At 40.1% G+C, this 20,482-nt stretch overlaps 2 protein-coding genes across 3 annotated transcripts in view; one reads left to right on the plus strand and one right to left on the minus strand.

Moving 5' to 3' along the window:
• Positions 1-3,246: 3,246 nt before the first annotated feature.
• rps24 (ribosomal protein S24) lies at positions 3,247-7,726 on the minus strand. The gene is made up of 5 exons (XM_088917954.1): positions 7,675-7,726; positions 6,727-6,792; positions 6,123-6,332; positions 5,309-5,422; positions 3,247-3,329 (listed from the first exon to the last, which is right to left on the minus strand). The coding sequence occupies exons 1-5, from the start codon at positions 7,675-7,677 to the stop codon at positions 3,327-3,329; spliced, it is 396 nt and encodes a 131-aa protein (XP_088774080.1). The 5' UTR covers positions 7,678-7,726; the 3' UTR covers positions 3,247-3,326.
• Positions 7,727-8,343: 617 nt separating this feature from the next.
• Positions 8,344-20,482, plus strand: part of polr3a (polymerase (RNA) III (DNA directed) polypeptide A) — a 33,189-nt gene continuing 21,050 nt past the window's right edge. For both annotated transcript variants that reach the window (XM_088917955.1, XM_088917956.1), the window contains exons 1-17: positions 8,344-8,539; positions 9,704-9,839; positions 9,978-10,115; positions 11,849-12,020; positions 12,473-12,627; positions 13,298-13,537; positions 14,692-14,854; positions 15,894-16,030; positions 16,134-16,237; positions 16,749-16,890; positions 17,168-17,308; positions 17,433-17,502; positions 18,164-18,291; positions 18,425-18,563; positions 19,374-19,538; positions 19,834-20,006; positions 20,359-20,470. In XM_088917955.1, coding sequence (XP_088774081.1) covers positions 8,496-8,539; positions 9,704-9,839; positions 9,978-10,115; positions 11,849-12,020; positions 12,473-12,627; positions 13,298-13,537; positions 14,692-14,854; positions 15,894-16,030; positions 16,134-16,237; positions 16,749-16,890; positions 17,168-17,308; positions 17,433-17,502; positions 18,164-18,291; positions 18,425-18,563; positions 19,374-19,538; positions 19,834-20,006; positions 20,359-20,470 — 2,359 coding nt within the window. In that variant the 5' untranslated portion in view covers positions 8,344-8,495. The remainder of the gene's footprint in view (positions 8,540-9,703; positions 9,840-9,977; positions 10,116-11,848; positions 12,021-12,472; positions 12,628-13,297; positions 13,538-14,691; positions 14,855-15,893; positions 16,031-16,133; positions 16,238-16,748; positions 16,891-17,167; positions 17,309-17,432; positions 17,503-18,163; positions 18,292-18,424; positions 18,564-19,373; positions 19,539-19,833; positions 20,007-20,358; positions 20,471-20,482) is intronic.

Here is a 20,482-nt window from a genome sequence, read left to right on the forward strand (position 1 = left end):
CAGCATCTATTTGCAAGTAACTTTTATTTAAATATTGGATATTTGGATATCGGAGGAGTCCCTATCTTCTCTGCTTCCTTTGGAAGTGTAGTGTAGCACCAACGCCCAAACCTTTTTTCCTACACAACTATAACCTTTACCAAATGTTTGTTCAAACATTTGTCAGATTTCTTATTCCCTTACATTATTTAGATCATAATAAATCTGAAGATTAAAAATGAACAGATGTTTTTACAATTCAAGATTAACGCTCGGAAATGTTTGGTTCATCTCTTACGTTACCTAAAAAAGTCACCCCTGGAAGCTGCTCGATACTGCATAAAGAAGTAACTCGGTTGATAGCATGTCTTTTGATTCAAAGTTTACTCAAGAACATTAAGCAAACTAATAGGCATGACAAGCTGAATGGACCCCCCCTCGTTTGTAAACTCTCTCAGGTTCTTAAACAGAAAACTGCTGTATAGTTTTATCACCGATTTGACAAAAGAAGCCAACAGGCATGTTCCCAAATACATCGCCTTTACAGACATTGGTTTTAACTGTTGACAAGAAATGAGGTTGCATGATGGATCTTTCTCATAAAAATGTCAAAACCTGCAATGGTAACAACCAAATAGGTGCAAAGAAACACCCCTAAGAGGTATCTGGCAGCAGTGCAGTCCTGTTGTTCCTCAAGTTAACCTCAGGACAGGTTTGGAAATAAATTGCAAGAGCTGATCAGTAATGAAGTAAACTTGCTGATACAGTGCTTGCTCCAGGTCCTGAGATTTGTGCACTTACACGGCATTCAGCTTCAGCTCTTGTCCGGTAGCCCAGTGGGACTAATTACGATGTTTACTGTAAAAGCAGCCGAGAAAGTGCATTCCTTTTCCTTGCACAATGATGCTGACTGCAGGAGGACCCACTGCATTACAAATCTAGTGCTAAAGCATTTAACCCTAAAGCCTGCCCTCTCATCATGGGTGGTTTTACAGCTTAAAAACTCACTTAACAGAATTAACTCTTAGTAAAATGTCTCAACATTTCCATAAGCGCTGTAAGTGTCTTCTTTGCACCCTCTTAAAAAAGGGAAACCAACAGAACTTTAGCTATTTTAATTTAAAGAATTTATATTCAATTACAATTGGCCTGCTTTAATTATTGTCTGCTCAATAAAAAGGTTTCTGCCTCGACGTGTGTGTCTGTGTTTGTGTACCCTGCCCTACGCCCTGTTGTTGCCAGGATAGGCTTCAACTCCCCCACAACCCTGAATTGGAAAAGCAGTTAGAAAATGGATGGATTCTGGTGGCAGAAAAGTCTTCTGCTGAACTTCTAAACAATTAAATTGAAATGTTTGATTAATAAACACTCAGGTGTTCAGAAGCTGCCTCAGGTAACAACTCTGTGTTGAGTAGCATTAGCATAGTTGAGACATGTTTCGGGTACAATAAGCACTCGCAATCTGTAAATCTCCAGCGCCTGATAATCTCTTACACATTGCACTCGGTAAAAGAAGAGTTATTCTGAAGCCATTGATAAAACTCTTAACAGCTGCTTAAGGGGAAGTAGCCATGTCTGCATTTTGAAAATTGGGATTTAGTCCCCATCCATAGTAATGGTGACAGAATTGAACCATGTTTCGTTATCCTCATAGACCAATAAATCTGACTCCTATTACATGTGAAGTTAGGGAAACAATTAGAATTTAACCTGAAGATTGCCTATACAGGATACAGATAGTAGGGGGAAAGATATGGCCTTGTTTGTGACTTTCCAGATGAATTCCAGAGGATTGGATACAGATTACAAAATGTTCTCTACATCCTCAACTAGCCTGCATGCAACAATTCACTAGGCTTTCATGAACCAAATACCAATCTTGACAGCAAACAGCTGGTTTCATAGACTTAACTTGATATTTACTGAGAATAACACCACTCAGGGCTAACAGTAACTGTTGCCTTCTCCTAATTCTCGGTTCCTAGGTTCAGTTAGACCTGAGGCACCTTCAGGGTGTTGCTTTCATGTTCACATTTCTAAATTGTCTCAGGTTGCCCTCCCACCTTGGGTACTCCCTGTGCTTCAGGAATAAGCTCCAGGTGAACGTGACACTTCCTGAGACACAACTTCTTGATCAGGGAAAGGTGGACACAGCACTGAGAACCGCTGTACAGCACGTTGCTCTGGGGATGTTCAGCAGTGGTTTAGGCATCAAAAACAAAAGCTCAGCGAAGAAAAATGCTATTATGTTCCACATATAGCTAAACATGTAAAAGCAGCGTTTTTTTTTTGCTGCAAATCACTTCCAGGAGTAGGAATCCATCCCAAAGCAGTGTCTGGTACAAATAAAGCCAAATACAGCTCAATACCTGAAGGTTACACAGAAGAATCCTAATCAAGCACCGTACAACACATTCGTTACCTTTAGAAACCGAGTGTTTTATGGGCTTGTAGCAACACCTAGTGGTAACATAGCAGCATAGATTTTGCCAGCTACACAGTTCAGGTTCAGTAAATATTTTAAGAACATTAGAAATAACAATACCTACATAGTGTATTGAAATATTGTAATTGTTTGCTTCTAATAGCCCAAGAGCACAACAGATACCTCAAAACTGTTCAAAACCAGCAATGGTACACAGTACCATGCCTGTTTGCCACCAACTGTTGTGACAGTCTTAAGCTTAAGCCATTTGCAGATAAAACAGCTTTTCATTAAAATATGACATTTGCTTGCAAGAACCTTCTATGTTGTCATTCTTTTTCCCTCAGGTTGGTCCAGCTATGACTGTTTAGGACAACAGCCTACCAATTGTGTAACTGACGTAAGGCAACATTTCTCTGCTGCCTAGTGCTTCTGTTAGCAGGACACTTCATTTCAAATGGGCAAAAAAGTAGGCACGTGCTGCTACACATCTACACAAACTATTTACTTCTTATTCTTAAAGACTACTCATACTGGCCCTCAAAAAACCTCTGAAAAATATGAAGTATTATTAGTGTAGTAGTTCAGGTGGGTAGCTGCATCAGCATGCATAATCTGCAAAACAACGTTTCACCTGAAGAAGGCTTCACAGCCGAAATGTTGCGTTTTCTCTCTTCTCTTTTCAGCATGGAATAAACCTATTACTTGTTCCTTTGCATTATTAGTGTAGTACAGAAGTGGTAGTACTTTGGAAAATAAGACCATATTGGCACTGAATCTATATCACTTACATCCTGGTACCCTCCCCAAGTCATTCATATACTGAATAACAAGTCACACGCTTTACAATTTTTTTACAATTTATTTGATGACAATATACAAGAACATCTTCAGCGGTAAGGCATTCCCTGAATATCCAGGATCACTGCAAGAAAAAAAAGGAAAAAACAAATATTACAAGCCTAAAAACATGAAGCAAACATATATATGCACATTTCAGAGGAAGTAAACCAAAGACATACACCCATGATAAGAAAAACCTCCATACAGTTCAACTGCATAAATTCTACTTGTCATAAACATGGCCACCATTTCTATGATTTAAAACACCTGTCCTGTTTAATCTTGGCTGTAGGTATAAATCTGTGTTGAGTACAGGATTCCAAATACTAAATTTGAGGGAATAAAACTTTACTAAGGGAATTTCTCTTTCTGGAGTAAGAAGTACATAATTTCGTGCTTGTCTAGGACTCATATTCCAGTGAAGATGTGAACCTAAAACATGTAATTGCATTTCAAACAAGGCAGAATGCTAGAGATATGCCAGTTCCTAACCTCTGTAAAAAGAGAATGCATGTAAATTGAGGAAATCATTTGCTTTGCTTCAAACAAGAAAAGGTTTAATTTTGCTACAACGAAAACTGCAAATTTGGTTCTGTGCTTAATTCAGACGCAGTGAGCAATGTTCTTTACACTAAGAATTTATTCCCACATCTAATCCAAAGAACCTGGTTCTTATGTGTATTAGTTAACACACGGTTGATAGGTTTTCAAGCATTATAAACATGCAATCGAGCAGTAAAAATCAGCTATTAAAGACAGTTGTCTTCTTGAAATTTAAAATGAGTAGGTCAATATTGTTAACACTTCATGCAAAAAACAACCCAACAACTTCACTCTAGTGAAATGAAATACATTTCTCAACTGTTCCTATACAAGCATCTGTTAATTCCAGAACCTGAATACTTATCAAGGCTATATTTAATCCAACTGAATAATTAGGTAAAACATTTTTATTTTATTTTTAATTGATCTTCAATTCAACAAACTGGAATGTCTACTTAAATTAGACACCTGGTACAGCTTAAAACCAAAGACCAAAATCTGCAAAAGATAGTTAGAACACAAGCCCATTCCCTTTGAAGATCTACTGACTTCGGTAAGTAAAACAAAAGAGATTAGAACAGAGAGACACAAAAAACGGGGTGATTTAAGGTTGGCGTGTGGGACTTGCAAACATTGACCAGCATGTCAAACTAGCAAACTCAAAACGTGATGTGCAACTCAACAGCACACCATGCTCATTCTTTAATACCTGCAAAAGAACCTTCATTTCTGAGAAAAATCCATGGAGAGCAAGACAAAAAGGCAAAAAAAAATGATGAGATGTTACGATATGGTTTTGATTTTACTTGATGCATGCAATGTTACAAAGATCCTGGACTTACTAAAACGTACCCCACTGAGTTTCACCTACTTAATGGCTCTTTAACACCGCAAAAATTAGAAACCCCAGAGCAAGACAATCAATGTTCTTTCCAGCACTTTAGATTAGTAAAGATAGAGACAAAACAGCATTTTCTGACGTCTAAAAGATCTATGGCAGATGTAAAAGCATTAGTTTAAGCAGAAACTTCACTCCAGAGAGATTCCACCAGTCTTACAAAGCAGTGTGGGATGCATCTTGTGCTAGGAATTAGCTTTAGCTGCCCCCGCCCTCTTCACCATTGCAAGGAAAGCACATCTACACTACAAGCCACTACTGAAGCCACAGACCTACACATGAAAACAACATTTACCTTCTATATTCCAGAAGAAAACAAAAAGAGGGAAGATGACAAAGATGGTTAAAGTAACAGCAGAATAATGGGAGACAGGAAAGTGATTAAAATTTCCCAAAAGATTAGAGGGTACTTTCATCATGTTTTATAATAAATAAAAAGGGTAAAACACTAAATTCTGTGTACAGTGGAAAACATGAATAAAGAAATGTGAAAGATCTGCAACTGCTGAAAAACATCTTTGTTTATCAGCTTCCTTTTTTAACCTAAACTGTCTAGAAGGAATGGTATTAAACAGATCAGTGTCATGGGGTTCTGTGGAGAGCTGGACCGTAGGCATTACCTTCTTGCCAGCAGCACCAACGTTAGCCTTGGCTGTTCCCCGGACTTTCTTCATTCTGTTCTTCCGTTCTTTGCGCTGTTTCCTTGAAGTCTTCTTCTTCTCGTAAAGACCATGCTATAAAGAAAATCAGGGAGAGAGACAGAGAGCAATTACTGGAGGCACTCAGAAACTTTCAGGAACTGCCAAAGTCACAAGCCGGGTAACTGATTTGCTGTAAGGTCATTTCGTCTCACAAGCACACATTCTGCCCTCCACATTTCAGAAAAAAAAAGTTTGAACTCTAGATATTTGGGTTGCATTTCTAAGAACTCCATTACCAATGAAACAACGTTACGGCCAAAAAAAGACTTGTTCCTAAGTTCATAAAAATAAACAATTTACCTTAAGTTTACAACTTTTGGCATCATCTGCATAATTAAGACGGCAATACACAGGTCAGAGCAAATAAAAACATGCAGCTACAGTACAAATGCATTTTGACTACAGGAAACATGCTTCTGCTTGCTACACAATCTTTTAATTACACTGCTCAAGTTGCCTTCTTCAAGCAAAGGTATTGTGACAATCCAAACAATTAAGGCACAAACCTGCAAATGGAACTGATCTGGAAGGCCAACGTGCAGGTTTATTTCAACATTTGAAATGGGGAGAGTGCCAGAGAATTTGCAGTTACTGAAGACACGAATGAATTAGCTTACAGTATACGCTCATTTCTCTCAGTGGCCTCCCAATGAGCAGGACTAGTACACTGTCTGCACACATGGCCATACGCCACCCAGGTGCGGGCGCTCAGCACTCAAGACCCCTCACTTACTCTGGCCAGTCTGTGCTTGGGCTCGTTCTTCTTGGCGTAGTCGAGAGAGTCGTAGACCATGGCGAAGCCCGTTGTCTTGCCGCCACCGAACTGAGTCCTGAAGCCAAATACGAACACCACGTCGGGGGTGGTCTTGTACATCTTGGCGAGCTTCTCCCTGATCTCGGTCTTAGGAACAGTTGCCTTGCCGGGGTGCAGGACATCGACAACCTGTGAATGACAATCGTCCAGCAGTTACCTGACAAGCAGACCCAGCCGGGCTGACGGCCGATCTTCTCCACCACCTGCTCAGACTCAAGTTTAAAAAAAAAAATCTGTGAAGCCTGAAAAGAAAACCAAACCTGAAGAAAGCAGGCCAGGCCACACACATCACTTTCCCCTCTTCTTAAAACCTTTGTAACCGAGAACAAATTTCCATTTACAATGACAGCCTGAAGAAGCCCTTCATACAGCACTAGATTTTACCAGTGTATCTCGAGTGAAGAATCTTGCTGAACAGTACAACAGCAGCTCTCCACCAGGGACTCGAACCCACAACCCTCCCCAGTGGTCACCAAATAATTCCCACAGCCAAATCCTGGATATTCCACACAACCGAACTTACCATCTGCTTCCTCTGAAGCAAGCGGTTTGTCATGAACTTCCTGGTTCTGATAGTCACGGTGTCGTTCTAGAAGACAGGACAGTGATACAGCGCATCAGTCTCGCAGTGACCTTCCAGACACGCTCAATTAAATACATCTGCAGATTTCAACAGACAAGTCCGCTAGCTCAGGTGCTCTACGTCTAAATTCGAAATGCTTCACTAATAGTTTACCTACATGTAACATCAGAACTTTAAGATGGCTTCTGTTGTTTTGTAACCTCAAGGTAAAACACAGCATTCAGTCTTAAAACTTCACGAAATGAAACGTGACATTTACATTTGAACTACTCGGGATAAATGTTCTAAAACGTCGTAATATAATCGACACAAAATTATACAAAATGTTCTGGATACGATAGACAATGTGACAAGTTTGTTGGCACTGCTAAAGCATTTTTTTTATCAATTCCACTTTAATTTACGTAATTATTTTTTAAAACTAGACAAAATAGTTTATCCGAGGGACAGTTTTGATATCAGGGCCCAGACAATTACACTGACAAGCATTTAACAATTCGGGCAATTCAAATCAGCAACAGTATGAAGATCGATATTCACATCACTTTATAAAAGAAATGAAAATAAATACCACAGATGCGAGTCCGCAGCCTACTGCTCTACTTATGAATATACTGGTTATACTAGTATTTATTTTTCAGCTAACAGTATCGCTTCAGTTTGTCTTAGCAAAAGTAACTCAGGTGTTAAGTGAGACCAGGCCACAGGCTTTATCTTGGGGGTACTTTCAAGAAATTAAGTGTTTAAAATGATCCATGAGTCAGTCTTATGCAATATTTCGGTGTTCCATTAAAAAACTGCTTTTAAAATACATAAATCCTAAAACTTTACAACGATGGCTAAAATAATAGATGGATTTTGATCGGATTTTAGGGGCGCTAAACTCACCATTTTGGCAGCTGCCTCTCTCAGGGATGTAAAAAAGAAAGAAGGACCCTTAGTCGGCCACCAATATGCCAACAGGGAACATCTAAATAGTGGGCCAAAAAACTGCCTGAGTAAAACTCACACATCTTGTATTGTTTTGATTGGAAATCTTTTAACTTGAGATTAATAAATTTCCTTTAAATTAACACGGTATATCAAACAGATTTATAAAATAAAAGTCAAAGCATTAAACATCTCTACAACATTATGTATAGAAGAAATTAGAAATTAAAACCTATAAATTATCTGATGATTTTTAAAATTCTACATAAAGCTGGAGAAGTGTATGTTTTTTATGTTAAAATATTTCTTATTTTTTTCTCCCACTAGACTAAAAAAGGAATCTTTCTGCAGATATTTACAGAACAATTAAAATTTGTGAGTGCATTTATAAAAATACAAAACAATATGAAGCAATTTCGGTTCAACAATGAATGCAGTGAAATACAGTATAATATACTGTAATTGTGTACTGTACTAATTTTAGGGTTTAACTGTAGTAATACAGTAGTGCGAACAGCCAATAACAATGTCCGCTGTTGCCACTAGAGGGCGGTGTTCGCGGTTGCTGTGTTTTGCAGTTGCAGAGAAGTCTTGCTCTAGAGGAAGCTCGTTGGCGAAGGGGTTATAGGTTAAACCTACACCTATTGCACAGTGTAGTATGGTTACGGCATGTGATGTGTAGTGAACCGAGAAAGCGTAGAAAAAACAGGACTTGTGCGTGTATATAGATGTAGTTTTTATGTTTTATTAATTATAGACTGCTCGGCAAAACTCAAACCATGGTGAAGGAGCAGTTTAGGGAAACAGATGTGGCTAAAAAAATGTAAGTGCGAACCGCAAACTAACCGTCTGCAATTGAAGTAGCACGCATCAGAAATCTTCAGCAGTTGATAAAAGTCGTCCGAGTAGTATTTTGCACTCCTGTATGGTTTATTAGAGTGTGAACTTCTCGGTTCAACGGCTCTCTCTGGAGCAGCAAACGTGACTACAACATAAAAGTGTTCTAATGTTAATAAATTACTTCTTCTACAATATAGGTGTACAAATGAAGAGGTACAAAAATATTAACATGCAAGAAACTGTTCCGTGGCACTAATCTGGGTATTGTACCTCCATTTGTTGATTGACTACAATTTTACTACCCTAGCCCGCAGAATCTAAGCTGAAAATATTATAGAAATCTTCTTGTAGAGGAAAAATACAGTTTTTTATGTTTTTAAGAGACGTTAGAGAACATAGCTTATTTTCTAGTGCTTCGGAATCAATACTTAAGTTTTCTGCATGGACTAGGAAGTCTTAGTCTTAAGTTTATTTATTCATATGCTCTCTCTGCATTCTCTCATGCTCTCTATGTTTGTTGTGATGGCTATTGTAACAGATATCATTAATCCTCTCCTTTGGCATGCATGTGCACATTTTGTCTGTGGTAACATCCAGAGGTATTGCATACCTGCTCCCCTGAGGGCTGATCGTTTAGAAAGCCCTCAGGCCTTCGTCAGCTGGACGTGCTTTGTTGCTCTCAAGTCTGGCCCCAGGTGAGTGTTTCACTCCTTCACCAAGCCGAAGGTGTGAAGCAGAATTCACCAAGCGCTGGATTGTTCACCCACTAATGGGGAACGTGAGACAGGTTAGTCTTACCCTACTGATGAAGTGCTGCTGCAATTGTAGTGCTGCTCAGTACTAGAGGAACCACAGGTTCACACATTAGGTTGTCTGTGCTTGGCTGAGGAGTCAGTGGTGCGAAGCTCCCATCAGTGGGGAAAATGACAGAACACCTCAAACTTGGAATGACCCTTAAGTGGTACCCTGCAGCCACGAGGTTGCCCTCTTCCCCCGAGTGGATGTGTGTTGTTCCCACCAGTGCTGTTTCAGCGCTTGTGTGCGTCCCCTCCTGCCCCCAGAAAAGCCCTGCCGAAACAAGCCAGTGAACGGTTGCGTGCCTGCGTTGTGCTCACCTGTGTCTGTTGTTCGGCACGCTCCTGTCTAGAAGCCACATCTGTTTCGGGATGAAGTCCGCGGAGGAGATGCGGCAGCAGGCGCACATCCAGGTGGTCAGTAAGAACCTGTACAGCCAGGACACCAGCCACACGCCGCTGCTGTACGGTGTGCTGGATCACCGCATGGTAAGACCGGGCGGGACCCCTCTGCCGCTCGCAGTACACCCAGACATCAGTATAAGCTGCATGTTTTGGGCTTTGGACTTCTTTCTTTGTGCCAATCAGTGCACAGTTCCACAATGTTTTTTTTCTTTTCATTTTAAGGGCACGAGTGAAAAAGATCGGCCTTGTGAAACCTGTGGGAAGAATCTTGCTGACTGCTTAGGACATTATGGATACATTGACCTCGAACTGCCCTGCTTTCATATTGGATATTTTAAAGCAATTATTGGGGTCCTTCAGGTGCGATTAATTCATTTCTTTTGCGGGATATCTCAGTTTGTAAAGGGTTGTGACCGATCAGTGTTTACGGCTCTTGAAATGTATTTCAGTGTAATGCATTTCCCTTAATATAGCAAAGATGACGGAGTTATGAACATTGCAGTTTCCCCTGTGTACAGGAGTGCAGAAGTTCTGTTTGGTGGCAAAATGTTGTGACTAAATGTTTATTTAGCAAAGTATATGTAATTGTATGTGAAGAGTGTTCAGCATTTAAGAAATGTAAAAATAGTGTCAAATAAATCAATTCCATAAGTGTAAAAATAATTACGTTTCTCGATATACAATGTTCACATTTATTCATACCTCTCACATATGTTGAAGATATGCTGTAAGTGTAAATCTGTTGTTCTCAGTTTTCTGGTAGTATCGCAGAGCCTCAGAAAGTATGCCATTACTTAGAAGCCATCCTAATTCCTACAGAACATTAAAGCAAATTGCTAATAGAAGCATATTAACTTGGGGAATGTTGGAGAATTGTCTGAAGAGCTAAGGTCCGATATTCACTCCTGCAACTCTCCTGATGGTTAAAAAAAATACAAATGGACCCCAGATTGGACTGTAATGGCCATTGTGAAGACTTTTGAGTCACCAGGAAGAGGATGTAGGAAAAATATACCCAAATATGCAGTGAGAAAGTTATCCACCCAAGACAATTCGCACACAAGGGCAACAGCAAGAAATCTTCAGTTTCTCTGGTAACGTTGGGATATAGTATCAGAAAGACCAGATACCATGGCTATATGATGTGGTTGGATGAATCACAAATAGAGTTTCTAGACATTTTCACTGGAATTATGTTGAGCACAGGAAGATGAAGCTCATGTTGGGGAAAAAAAGGATGGCATTCTTTCTCTGAATAATAGAAATGGTTCAGCTTATTTGTATTTGTATCCTCTGGTCCTGGTGTCCTAGGGTGGGACTGAGAAACAGATTGATTGCAAAGATCAGCAAATATCTTGGCAAACATTGATGCCCTTTGTCGGGTTGCTCACAAATGGACTTACCAGTAGGATAACCATATAAAGTCTGCGTTATGCTCAGTGACCTAATGGTTAAAGATCAGTGCTTGTGCTTCAGTGTTCATCACGGTAGGTATTAGAATGTTTGTGATATGAGCATAGATAGCAGGTCACCCTCATAGGCTGTGCAGGAGACCAGGAGGACCCAGAGAGATTCTGTAAGGAGGAGTGCTCACGTATTACTCATGACAGGATTGCAAACCTACTAAAAGTGTACAGGAAGTGCCTGCCCAAGGTTATTAAAGCCAGACTTGGATCTACAGTATCCTGATTGGTGTAGTTATAAATAAGTTTGGCCATCATACATTAAAAATGTATGTGCAGCTAGAAAATGTTATTACTGTCATAAAATACTGAATATACACTTGGATTTTCATGCTAAATCCACTTTTAGTTACTGACTTCTCTTAAATGATCCCACAGTCATCATTTAACCCTTCTGTAGATATTTAAAAGTATCTTAGACATTTTGGAAACTGAAGTAGTTAAAAAAGAGTAATTTAAATAATTTTACTTTTTACTAGATTTCTAAGGTTGCACCTAGTAATAAAGTAAAATTTTCCCATGAAGGCCTATTTGCAGTGATATTTCATGATCTGCTTGACTATTTTAAATGTATCTTATTTTATTCTTTTCTGCTCTTGCTGTTTACTTATGGTTGTGACTTCCTAACAGATGATCTGCAAAACATGTTCCCATATCATGCTTTCTAAAGAGGAACGAAAGCAGTTTCTGGACGTCCTGAAAAGACCTGGTCTGCCCTACCTACAGAAAAGAGGACTAAAAAAGAAAATTTCAGAGAAATGCCGCAAAAGATCAGTCTGTTTGAACTGTTCAGCTTTTAATGGTGAGAATCAAAATGTCAGACTTTATTTTTGCTTCTTGGATCTAGTCTTTCCCTTTGCCAAAAACGGCTTGTAAAATACATGGTTAGAGTATCACAGGGAAAATCAAACTTAATTTAAGATCACATTATATACTTGAGCAAATCAACATGTACTTTCTTTACTCATGTGCAGTGCTTTGTATTCCTTACCCTCTTTGTGCTGACTATTATTCCAGACTGAATGCCAGTCGTCAGCATCGTAACAGGTAGACTGTTACACTAACCACATTGTGGTGTGTGAACTGTTGTTATTTTAAGAAGATTTCTTCTCTTGCAGTACAACAGTCGCTCTGGATTATTAATGTATTTTTTCTTAGATCTATGTCAATTTGTTCTGTAAGAGTTTTAACAACCAGTTAACTTGCATTTAGTCTTTTTCAGTGTGGTAACATCTAGATTTGTGTTATTTTCAGGGCCAGTAAAAAAGTGTGGCTTGCTGAAGATTATCCATGAAAAGTACAAGACTACTAAGAAAGTGGTGGATCCAGTCGTCTCGGAATTTCTCCAGTCATTTGACATTGCAATAGAACACAATAAAGAAGTAGAGGCTCTACTGGTTAGGGCCCAGGTAAGTGATAAGGCTAAAGAATAATTTTAGTAGGCTGGCAATGTCAATAGCCACAGTAGCTCGTTCTTGCAGAGCTCATCCTGCTTTCTGTATCATTAAGAGAGCTAGAGATCATGTGATATCCACCTGGATGGGATGCTAGTCCAGTGCAAAAATTACCCACCAGCAATGCTGGTCCTCACTCATAAAAGGAGCTACTGGGGTAAAGCACCTCATTCAAGGTACAGTATGACAGCAGTGGCCATAGAAGGGACTCAAGCCCACAGCCTGCCAGCTGCAAGTCCAGTGACGTACCCATGACTGTACACCTCCCCAAAATAATTTTACTATGTGCTTTTAATTTTTTTCATACTATTCAGTTCTTATGAATAAGTTATCCATCTAATTGGTATTAAGAATGCTAAATACAGCCGCCTGCTAAATACAGCTTCTCACACCAAAAAATTCTCTTTCATCATTCCCTTTGAGTAGAAGTGTCTTGGGCACTGTGATCACTGGGTTCAAAATGAACTTTGTACTGCAAGAACTGCCAGCCTTTTCTCTCATAAAGCCTTATTGCTTTTGACTTTTCTAGGCCACGTAGAACTTGTCACTTCACAGCGTGCTGTATGTGGTCAATAATTGGATTGTGTATCTGATTAATAATACCTCTGATGTGTTCATTGCGTAGGAAAACCTGAATCCTCTGGTGGTGCTAAACCTTTTGAAGAGAATCCCCTCGGAAGACATCCCTCTGCTGCTGATGAACCCGGAGGCTGGGAAGCCTGCGGACATGATCCTGACCCGCCTGCTCGTCCCGCCTCTGTGCATCAGGCCCTCAGTCGTCAGCGACCTGAAGTCGGGCACCAACGAGGACGACCTGACCATGAAGCTGACGGAGATCATTTTTCTCAACGACGTCATTAAAAAGGTGGAGACTTAAAGACTGGTGACGGCGTTTCGATCCGCATGTCGGGCAGTACAGGCGGTCCCCGTTATAGGTCACCTCGCTCTAAGTCATTTCACACTCACGGGGTCGATTAATCGAGGAAATCAACAAAACAGATCCCCAGATTTCCTTTTTTATGGTGGTTTGTGGATTATTCTGCTCCAGAAATTTGTCGGCAGTGCTGTTGCACACAACTCGGGTTCTGAATCGTTGGGGCGTGACATTAAAGTTGGGTTCTTACCAACATGCACTATGTCACAGATCCAACCAAGAGACTAAAGTGTGTTCGCAGACTTTAAAATGCATAAACAGTGTGGGGGAAATCTAACCTGAAGAAGCAATTGACTCTTGATTTTGACACGACCAAAGTTCAAAAGAATTTGATGGCGATATCTATATCTGTTTTTTACGGGTTATAACGGGTTATAGGTACATTAAACGTATACGTACCCATGTCTGAACTGTGTGTTTAGAACACATCTCAAGCTAGTTATATTTTTCCTTATAATGTATAATATTTATTCCTTTGAGTCATTTCGCTATAAGTCACTTATTTAGGAACTTAATCTGGACCTATAACTGAGCTTTGTACAGTTGTTTGCTGCAAGTAAAACACAATCTATTTTATGGTCTCTTACCTGAGTCTTTTCCATTAATTCTTATGGTACAAGGCTCCTGCTTTAAGGCATGTGAGCAACGTTTACACTCTTATGGTCCCAAATCGTCCATATTTACACTGTTGTTAGGGGGGAAAAGTCACTTTTATATGTCATTTTGCTATACGTCACAACATTCTGGTCCCTAACCTCCCAATGGGGACCACCTGTACCACATAAACATAGTGTTTGAGAGGGCCCAACAAGCACAGTAGCTGTTTAGTTTCTTGTACTTAAATACTTGAGCTGATTTAGGACATTTAGATGCTCTGTAATAAATTCTTGCTAAAAGACAAGGATGCTATGGGACATTTCTAAAACATTTGAGGTTCTTAAATCTTCTATGTTTGGATTTAAGTGTCTAAGTGTTGAATAAAGGATTCATTTGCTATAAGTAAGTGACATAGTAGAATGCCTGCGAGTGACGTATGATCTAACTTCCTTAAGAAAATCTGGTGCTCTTCTTTCTGTCCCAAACAGCATCGCATGTCAGGAGCGAAGACTCAGATGATCATGGAGGACTGGGACTTCCTGCAGCTGCAGTGTGCTCTGTACATCAACAGCGAGCTGTCAGGCATCCCCCTCAACATGGCGCCCAAAAAATGGACTAGAGGCTTTGTGCAGAGGCTCAAGGGAAAGCAAGGTCTGGAAATTCATTTGAGATCTTTTTTGACAGTATAGAATGGCATTTCTGCACTTGTTTTAACAATCGAGAGACTTTCTGTAAGTAAGAATTCCATTGTACCAATACATGTACCGGTTACATATGGCAATAAAGTTCAAGTTCATTGAGTCACATAATATTCTTATGTGTGTATTTGAAGTGTTTTTTAAGATAATGAGACAAAGGTTCAAAGTCCTCAAAGTCAGCCCTCTGGATAAACCAGAGGGCATAGGTGGAAACTAAGTGGAAGTAAAATTTAAACTGAACGCACTTCTTTCCACAAATGGCAGTTTTGGTTTTAGTTCTTTCATGAAATGACTGGTTGAGGTCCTTGGATCAATTGGAGAAAACAGGCTAGATGGGCTGAATGGCCTTCATTCCTTTGTAACATTTCTTATCATTTCTTTTAATATCGTTCCAGTTTATGTGATAGACTTCTTTCTTGTGTATGTCTCTGAAGCCAGAGATACACTGCTTCTCTTTGTGCTGTCCGCTCGCGTAATTTTCAATGCACCGCTGGTGATCCACACTGACTCTGTCTCTGTCTCTGAAGCATGGCCTGTTTCAATAACGCAAGCTCCTCCGCCCTTCTGCTATTTCTTTCTTGTCAACACTACAGCATGGATACTGTCAAAACGGTGGTGTTTGTACAGTCTTGTCACTTGCATCACATCTGACCCTTGTTTTCAGAATTTGATTAAAAGGTCTTCTCATGCTGGTGGTGAAAATGTTCTAGTAGAAAGCATTTAGAAGTAAAATATTTCAAAGTGTGTTTTGCTTTTCTGTTAGACCGCTTTCCTAAATTGCTTTAAAATGCAAAAAGAATAAAGAGGATTTTGACATTTTAGAGCACTTAAAAATTTACAAGGTCTAGCTGAATTTTTGTCTGTTAATTGTGGACCTATCAATCAAACCTCATATTTAACTTGGTCATCCTGGGACATTGGCCCCAGTTATATATCCTGAGATGACAAATGTCAATGTTAAATTTGTGTTCTTTGTGTGTTAACTTTTGCAGGGCGATTTAGAGGAAATTTGTCTGGTAAGAGAGTGGATTTCTCTGGACGAACGGTCATTTCTCCCGATCCAAATCTTCGTATTGACGAAGTTGCTGTGCCTGTTCACGTTGCCAAGATACTCACTTACCCAGAGAAGGTAAACCCTTTGACTTCCTTTGGCATGGGATTTGTGTCTGGAGAGGTTTGGACTGTCAGACTCTAGGAAACTCAATAAATAAACTGTTTGTGTTCTGGTCCAGGTGAACAAAGCCAACATTGACATGCTGAGAAAACTAGTTCGAAATGGGCCTGATGTTCATCCAGGAGCTAACTTTATTCAACAGCGGCACACCAACATGAAAAGGTGTGAGTCTGTGAGAATATCAACAAGTTCAAGCTATATTTTATTTTTTGGGGGGAAGGTGTTGTAAAACAAGCTAAGTTTAAAATGTAGACTCCTTGAAAAATTCATGCAAAGGACTAATACTTTTATTACGCAGTATATTTATGTGCAGCTTTTCACCTGAGAAAAATGATATTCCGTAGTTTGTGAAAAGCAGGTGAATCAGGTTGTTGTCTGTCTCCCAATGACTGTACAATGTGAAGAAGAAAGGGGGAAGGTTTTGTACCATCATGTCCCTCGTGTCAATTCTGACCCTGTTTTCAGATCAGCTCTAACTATCCATTCAGTCCTCTTTGTAAGATGTGTATTGCCTTCTGGTCAACTTTTATTGGTTGAGCTCTTTACTTTTTTGTGCGCTGATACATCTACAAAAATATTAGTTACAAAAAAGCTTGAATATATTTTTGTTGAAAAGGTGAAGAAGTCTCTTTTTTGGACTTGTTTAGTTAACTTCGATTCCTCTCTTTGCCAGGTTTCTGAAGTACGGTAACCGTGAGAAGATAGCCCAGGAGCTCAAGTATGGAGACACTGTGGAGCGACACATGATAGACGGAGACATTGTGCTGTTCAACAGGCAGCCTTCCCTGCACAAGCTCAGCATCATGGCCCATATTGTTAGTTTGTAGCATTGTTTCCGTCTTTTCTTTTTTCTGGTAGGGACCATCCAAGACAATTCTCAAAACCTAGGAGCCACAGTCAGTTCTGTGTTTAGCTCTCTGGTCATGTTTCAGTCTTCATTTCATTGGCTTTTCTTCCATACAACTGTCCTTTACTGGCAGAAGTCAACTCTAGAAGGTCTTGTCGAGTCTGCGGGAACTTCATAGTTGGTTAAAGACAAACGCTCGAAACTTGGAATGGCGTTTGGAAAATTGTCCCATCTCTCTTCCGTAGGCAAGAGTGAAGCCTCACAGAACGTTCCGGTTTAACGAGTGTGTGTGCACGCCTTACAATGCCGACTTTGATGGAGATGAGATGAATCTTCATCTTCCTCAGACTGAGGAAGCCAAAGCAGAAGCTCTTGTCCTCATGGGGGTAGGTGTCATTACAGGAAAAGTGGAACATAAACCATGATATGCAAGGAATGTTTAACAATGTGTTTCTGGACGATGGCGATTTTCCAGAGAGATTTTCACTTGATAAACTTGTGTTTTTGCAGACAAAAGCCAACCTTGTGACTCCAAGAAATGGAGAACCTCTCATTGCTGCTATCCAGGACTTTCTGACAGGTCAGTTTTTTTGGCAGTGTTGGATCACTAATCATACACTAAGTGCTACTTTTAATGTTTGTGCGATAAAGATTTTTTTAATAAACTCTGGGATCGAGGTCTTAAACTCCTTCCTTTCCACCTTTTTAGGGCCCTGTGTCGTCTGGTTTGAACCAAGCTTTCACTTACATATTTACGCATTCAATTAACTGCATGATTGTTATTCTTTGGACAGTTTTTATAATATTTTTGTAGATGACTAACCTTAAGTGAAAGTTGAGAGTAATCAATTGGAAATGACTAAGAAAAATCCTGTACATGTTTAGGAATATAGATGGGTTAATTGACTACTCTCTCAAATTCTTTGAGGCAAATTCAGATTTAAGATTGAAATCTATTTTGTTTGTAATATCAGTATTGATTCGCTTGGGACAGTGATGTTTGTATGGGGTGGGAGGGGGAGGGCGTGTCTTGTGTTTTAGATGTATGCAAGGCTGCTGTAAGATGAAAGAGGTTGAGAAACACTGCACTAGGCACTGAAGTTTCTATTTCCAACATGTCTCCACCAGGGGGCTGCCATGAGCTGTGTTCTCAGTGACATTGATAAATATAACTGTCTCAGGTGTTTTTAGTGCCAGAGATTTAACCGTGACTAACACTTTTCCCCTTTTTCCTTTACCAGGCGCCTACCTCCTCACCCTGAAAGACACTTTCTTTGATAGATCAAAAGCTTGCCAGATAGTTGCTTCTGTCCTTGTAGGGAAGGATGAAAAGATAAAGGTTTGCCTACCCCCCCCTGCAATCTTAAAGGTAAATGAATGAATAGGAACACATTCTAGATTTATTTTGATGCTCATCTTTAGTTATCTGTTAGTCTTTGTGTTATCAAGGTGTATTTCTTTTAAGAGCCCGTTTCCATTAACTAGCTTGCTGTCAATTCTAGCCCATAACTCTCTGGACTGGGAAGCAGATCTTCAGCCTTATTCTGAAGCCTGGGAAGAGCTGTCCTGTGAAGGCTAATCTGCGGACCAAGGGCAAGCAGTACTGTGGCCGAGGGGAGGATCTCTGTCCCAATGACTCCTGTACGTGTAACAGAATGCACATGAAAATGTTAAAAGAGTTTTGTAATATCTGATGCTTAAGGTGAAGCTAAGCTGTGGCTCAATGGGTCATAAGATGAGAAGAGAAAAGTAGTATAGCCAGCTGCCATGTCAGTACAAGCTTGTTCTGCAGTGTTGCAGCTGGAGTGCCCATGACAAGCTTACTTTGCCTTTTCCTAACCTGGATTAAGCCCTGAGTTTAACCCACCTACAATTAACAAGCCTGATTGCCAGCATGCACTGGGTAGAAACGTCAGAGAAACACTGTACAATATCCACTTTACGCTGCACTTATTGTTTTCTATGGATTTGTTGTTATTTTATGCTACTCTTCTATGCACTTTTTGCATGTTGACCAGATCTGATTATAAGTCACTTTCCATCTGCCAGATAAATAAGTAGAAATGTAAGAACAATACATCTCTAATGAATGTTGATTTCATGTGCTGGACTATTGGTTTCATTTCTTGGTTAAGAAAGATGTTGTTAGTTTTGTTTTGGTAATAATATAAGGATCAAGAGAAACTAGTTAAAGAGCATTTCAGGGGAAAAAATATTTTGCACAGAGAGAGGTGGAGGAGTCAGAACAGCCTCTGTAACCAGGCTGTCCAAGCTTTGACTCTGTGAGATCCCATCAAGAGCCACTTAGTAGATGTCTTAGACATTTAATCTTCTAGCAAGCCACTGAACATCTTGTTTGTAACTTTTCTAATAAGCTTATGTTCTCATTTAATCGCATGGGTGGTCAAGCATGCAGTCAGTCCTCTCAAATCTGATTTCTTTCTCTGCCAGTTGTGGTGATTCAGAACAGCGAGCTGATGTGTGGCAGCATGGACAAGGGCACTCTGGGCTCGGGATCGAAGAACAATATCTTTTACATCCTTCTGAGAGACTGGGGCCAGATGGAAGCAGCCAACGCCATGTCCCGGCTGGCCAGACTCGCTCCTGTCTATCTGTGTACGTTGAGGCCAGTTTAAGCTTTTAATTACCTTTTGTTTAAAATATTATGAGCTCTTCCCTGACAGTGCTGTGCACAGATTAAATTACAGTATGTGTTTAACGAGACAAGCACGACTGTACATGAAGGGTGTTGTTGGATTGACATAAAGCTTGATCAGACACTATTTTGTGTATAAGTGGTTGATGGGTTCTGCCGTATAATACAGCTTTTTTCAAGTTTAAGCAAAGTAAGAGACCCCTCTCTGAGTATCATGTGTTTACAGTCAAGAAAACGTTTAAATTTTTTGTTTAGCAAACCGTGGGTTCTCAATTGGTATTGGCGATGTGACCCCTGGCCAGGGCCTTCTCAAAGCTAAGCACGAACTCCTGGAAGCGGGTTACAAGAAGTGCGATGAGTACATCGAAGCTCTCAACACGGGCAAGCTGCAGCAGCAGCCTGGATGCACAGCCGAGGAGACGCTGGAGGTGAGCACCAGAGAACACAGTGACCAGTTTTCCTAAGGGGTGGATTGTCTATTGCTGAAGGCCCTACCTGTCTCGTGGGGTCCTTTTGGTTTGAGCTGTTAAAAAAAAAATTAGTTCTTTATCCTCTTTTCCTCTTGCTTCTCCTTCTTTCCATGAGACATCACCCGCATTACTTGGAGCAACTTAGACCTGGGCGTTTGTCAGTCTATGTTTATGTCAGTCTATGATAAAATGGATGAAAGGTATCCTGGTAGTTTGTTTTCTTTTGTGCATTTACTCATTAATGCAGACCAGGTCTTCAGACAGTTTCATCAAAGCCTTGGAATGAATTGTTGGCCCCGTCCTGTTGCAGGCCCTTATCCTGAAGGAGCTGTCAGTGATCAGAGACCATGCTGGCAGTGCCTGCCTGAGGGAACTGGACAAAAGCAACAGCCCTCTTATTATGGCTCTGTGTGGATCAAAAGGTGAATTTGACA

This window comes from Atractosteus spatula, chromosome 5 (assembly GCF_055471065.1).
Source record: "Atractosteus spatula isolate fAtrSpa1 chromosome 5, fAtrSpa1.hap1, whole genome shotgun sequence".
NCBI classification, from domain to species: Eukaryota; Metazoa; Chordata; class Actinopteri; order Semionotiformes; family Lepisosteidae; genus Atractosteus; species Atractosteus spatula.

Excerpts from the sequence above, each read along its gene's own strand:
- rps24 (XM_088917954.1), bottom strand. Across the intron at positions 6,333-6,726 it reads TGCTTCAGAGGAAGCAGATG|GTTGTCGATGTCCTGCACCC; the intron begins GTAAGTTCGGTT and ends TGTCATTCACAG. Across the intron at positions 5,423-6,122 it reads CCAAGCACAGACTGGCCAGA|CATGGTCTTTACGAGAAGAA; the intron begins GTAAGTGAGGGG and ends TTTTCTTTATAG.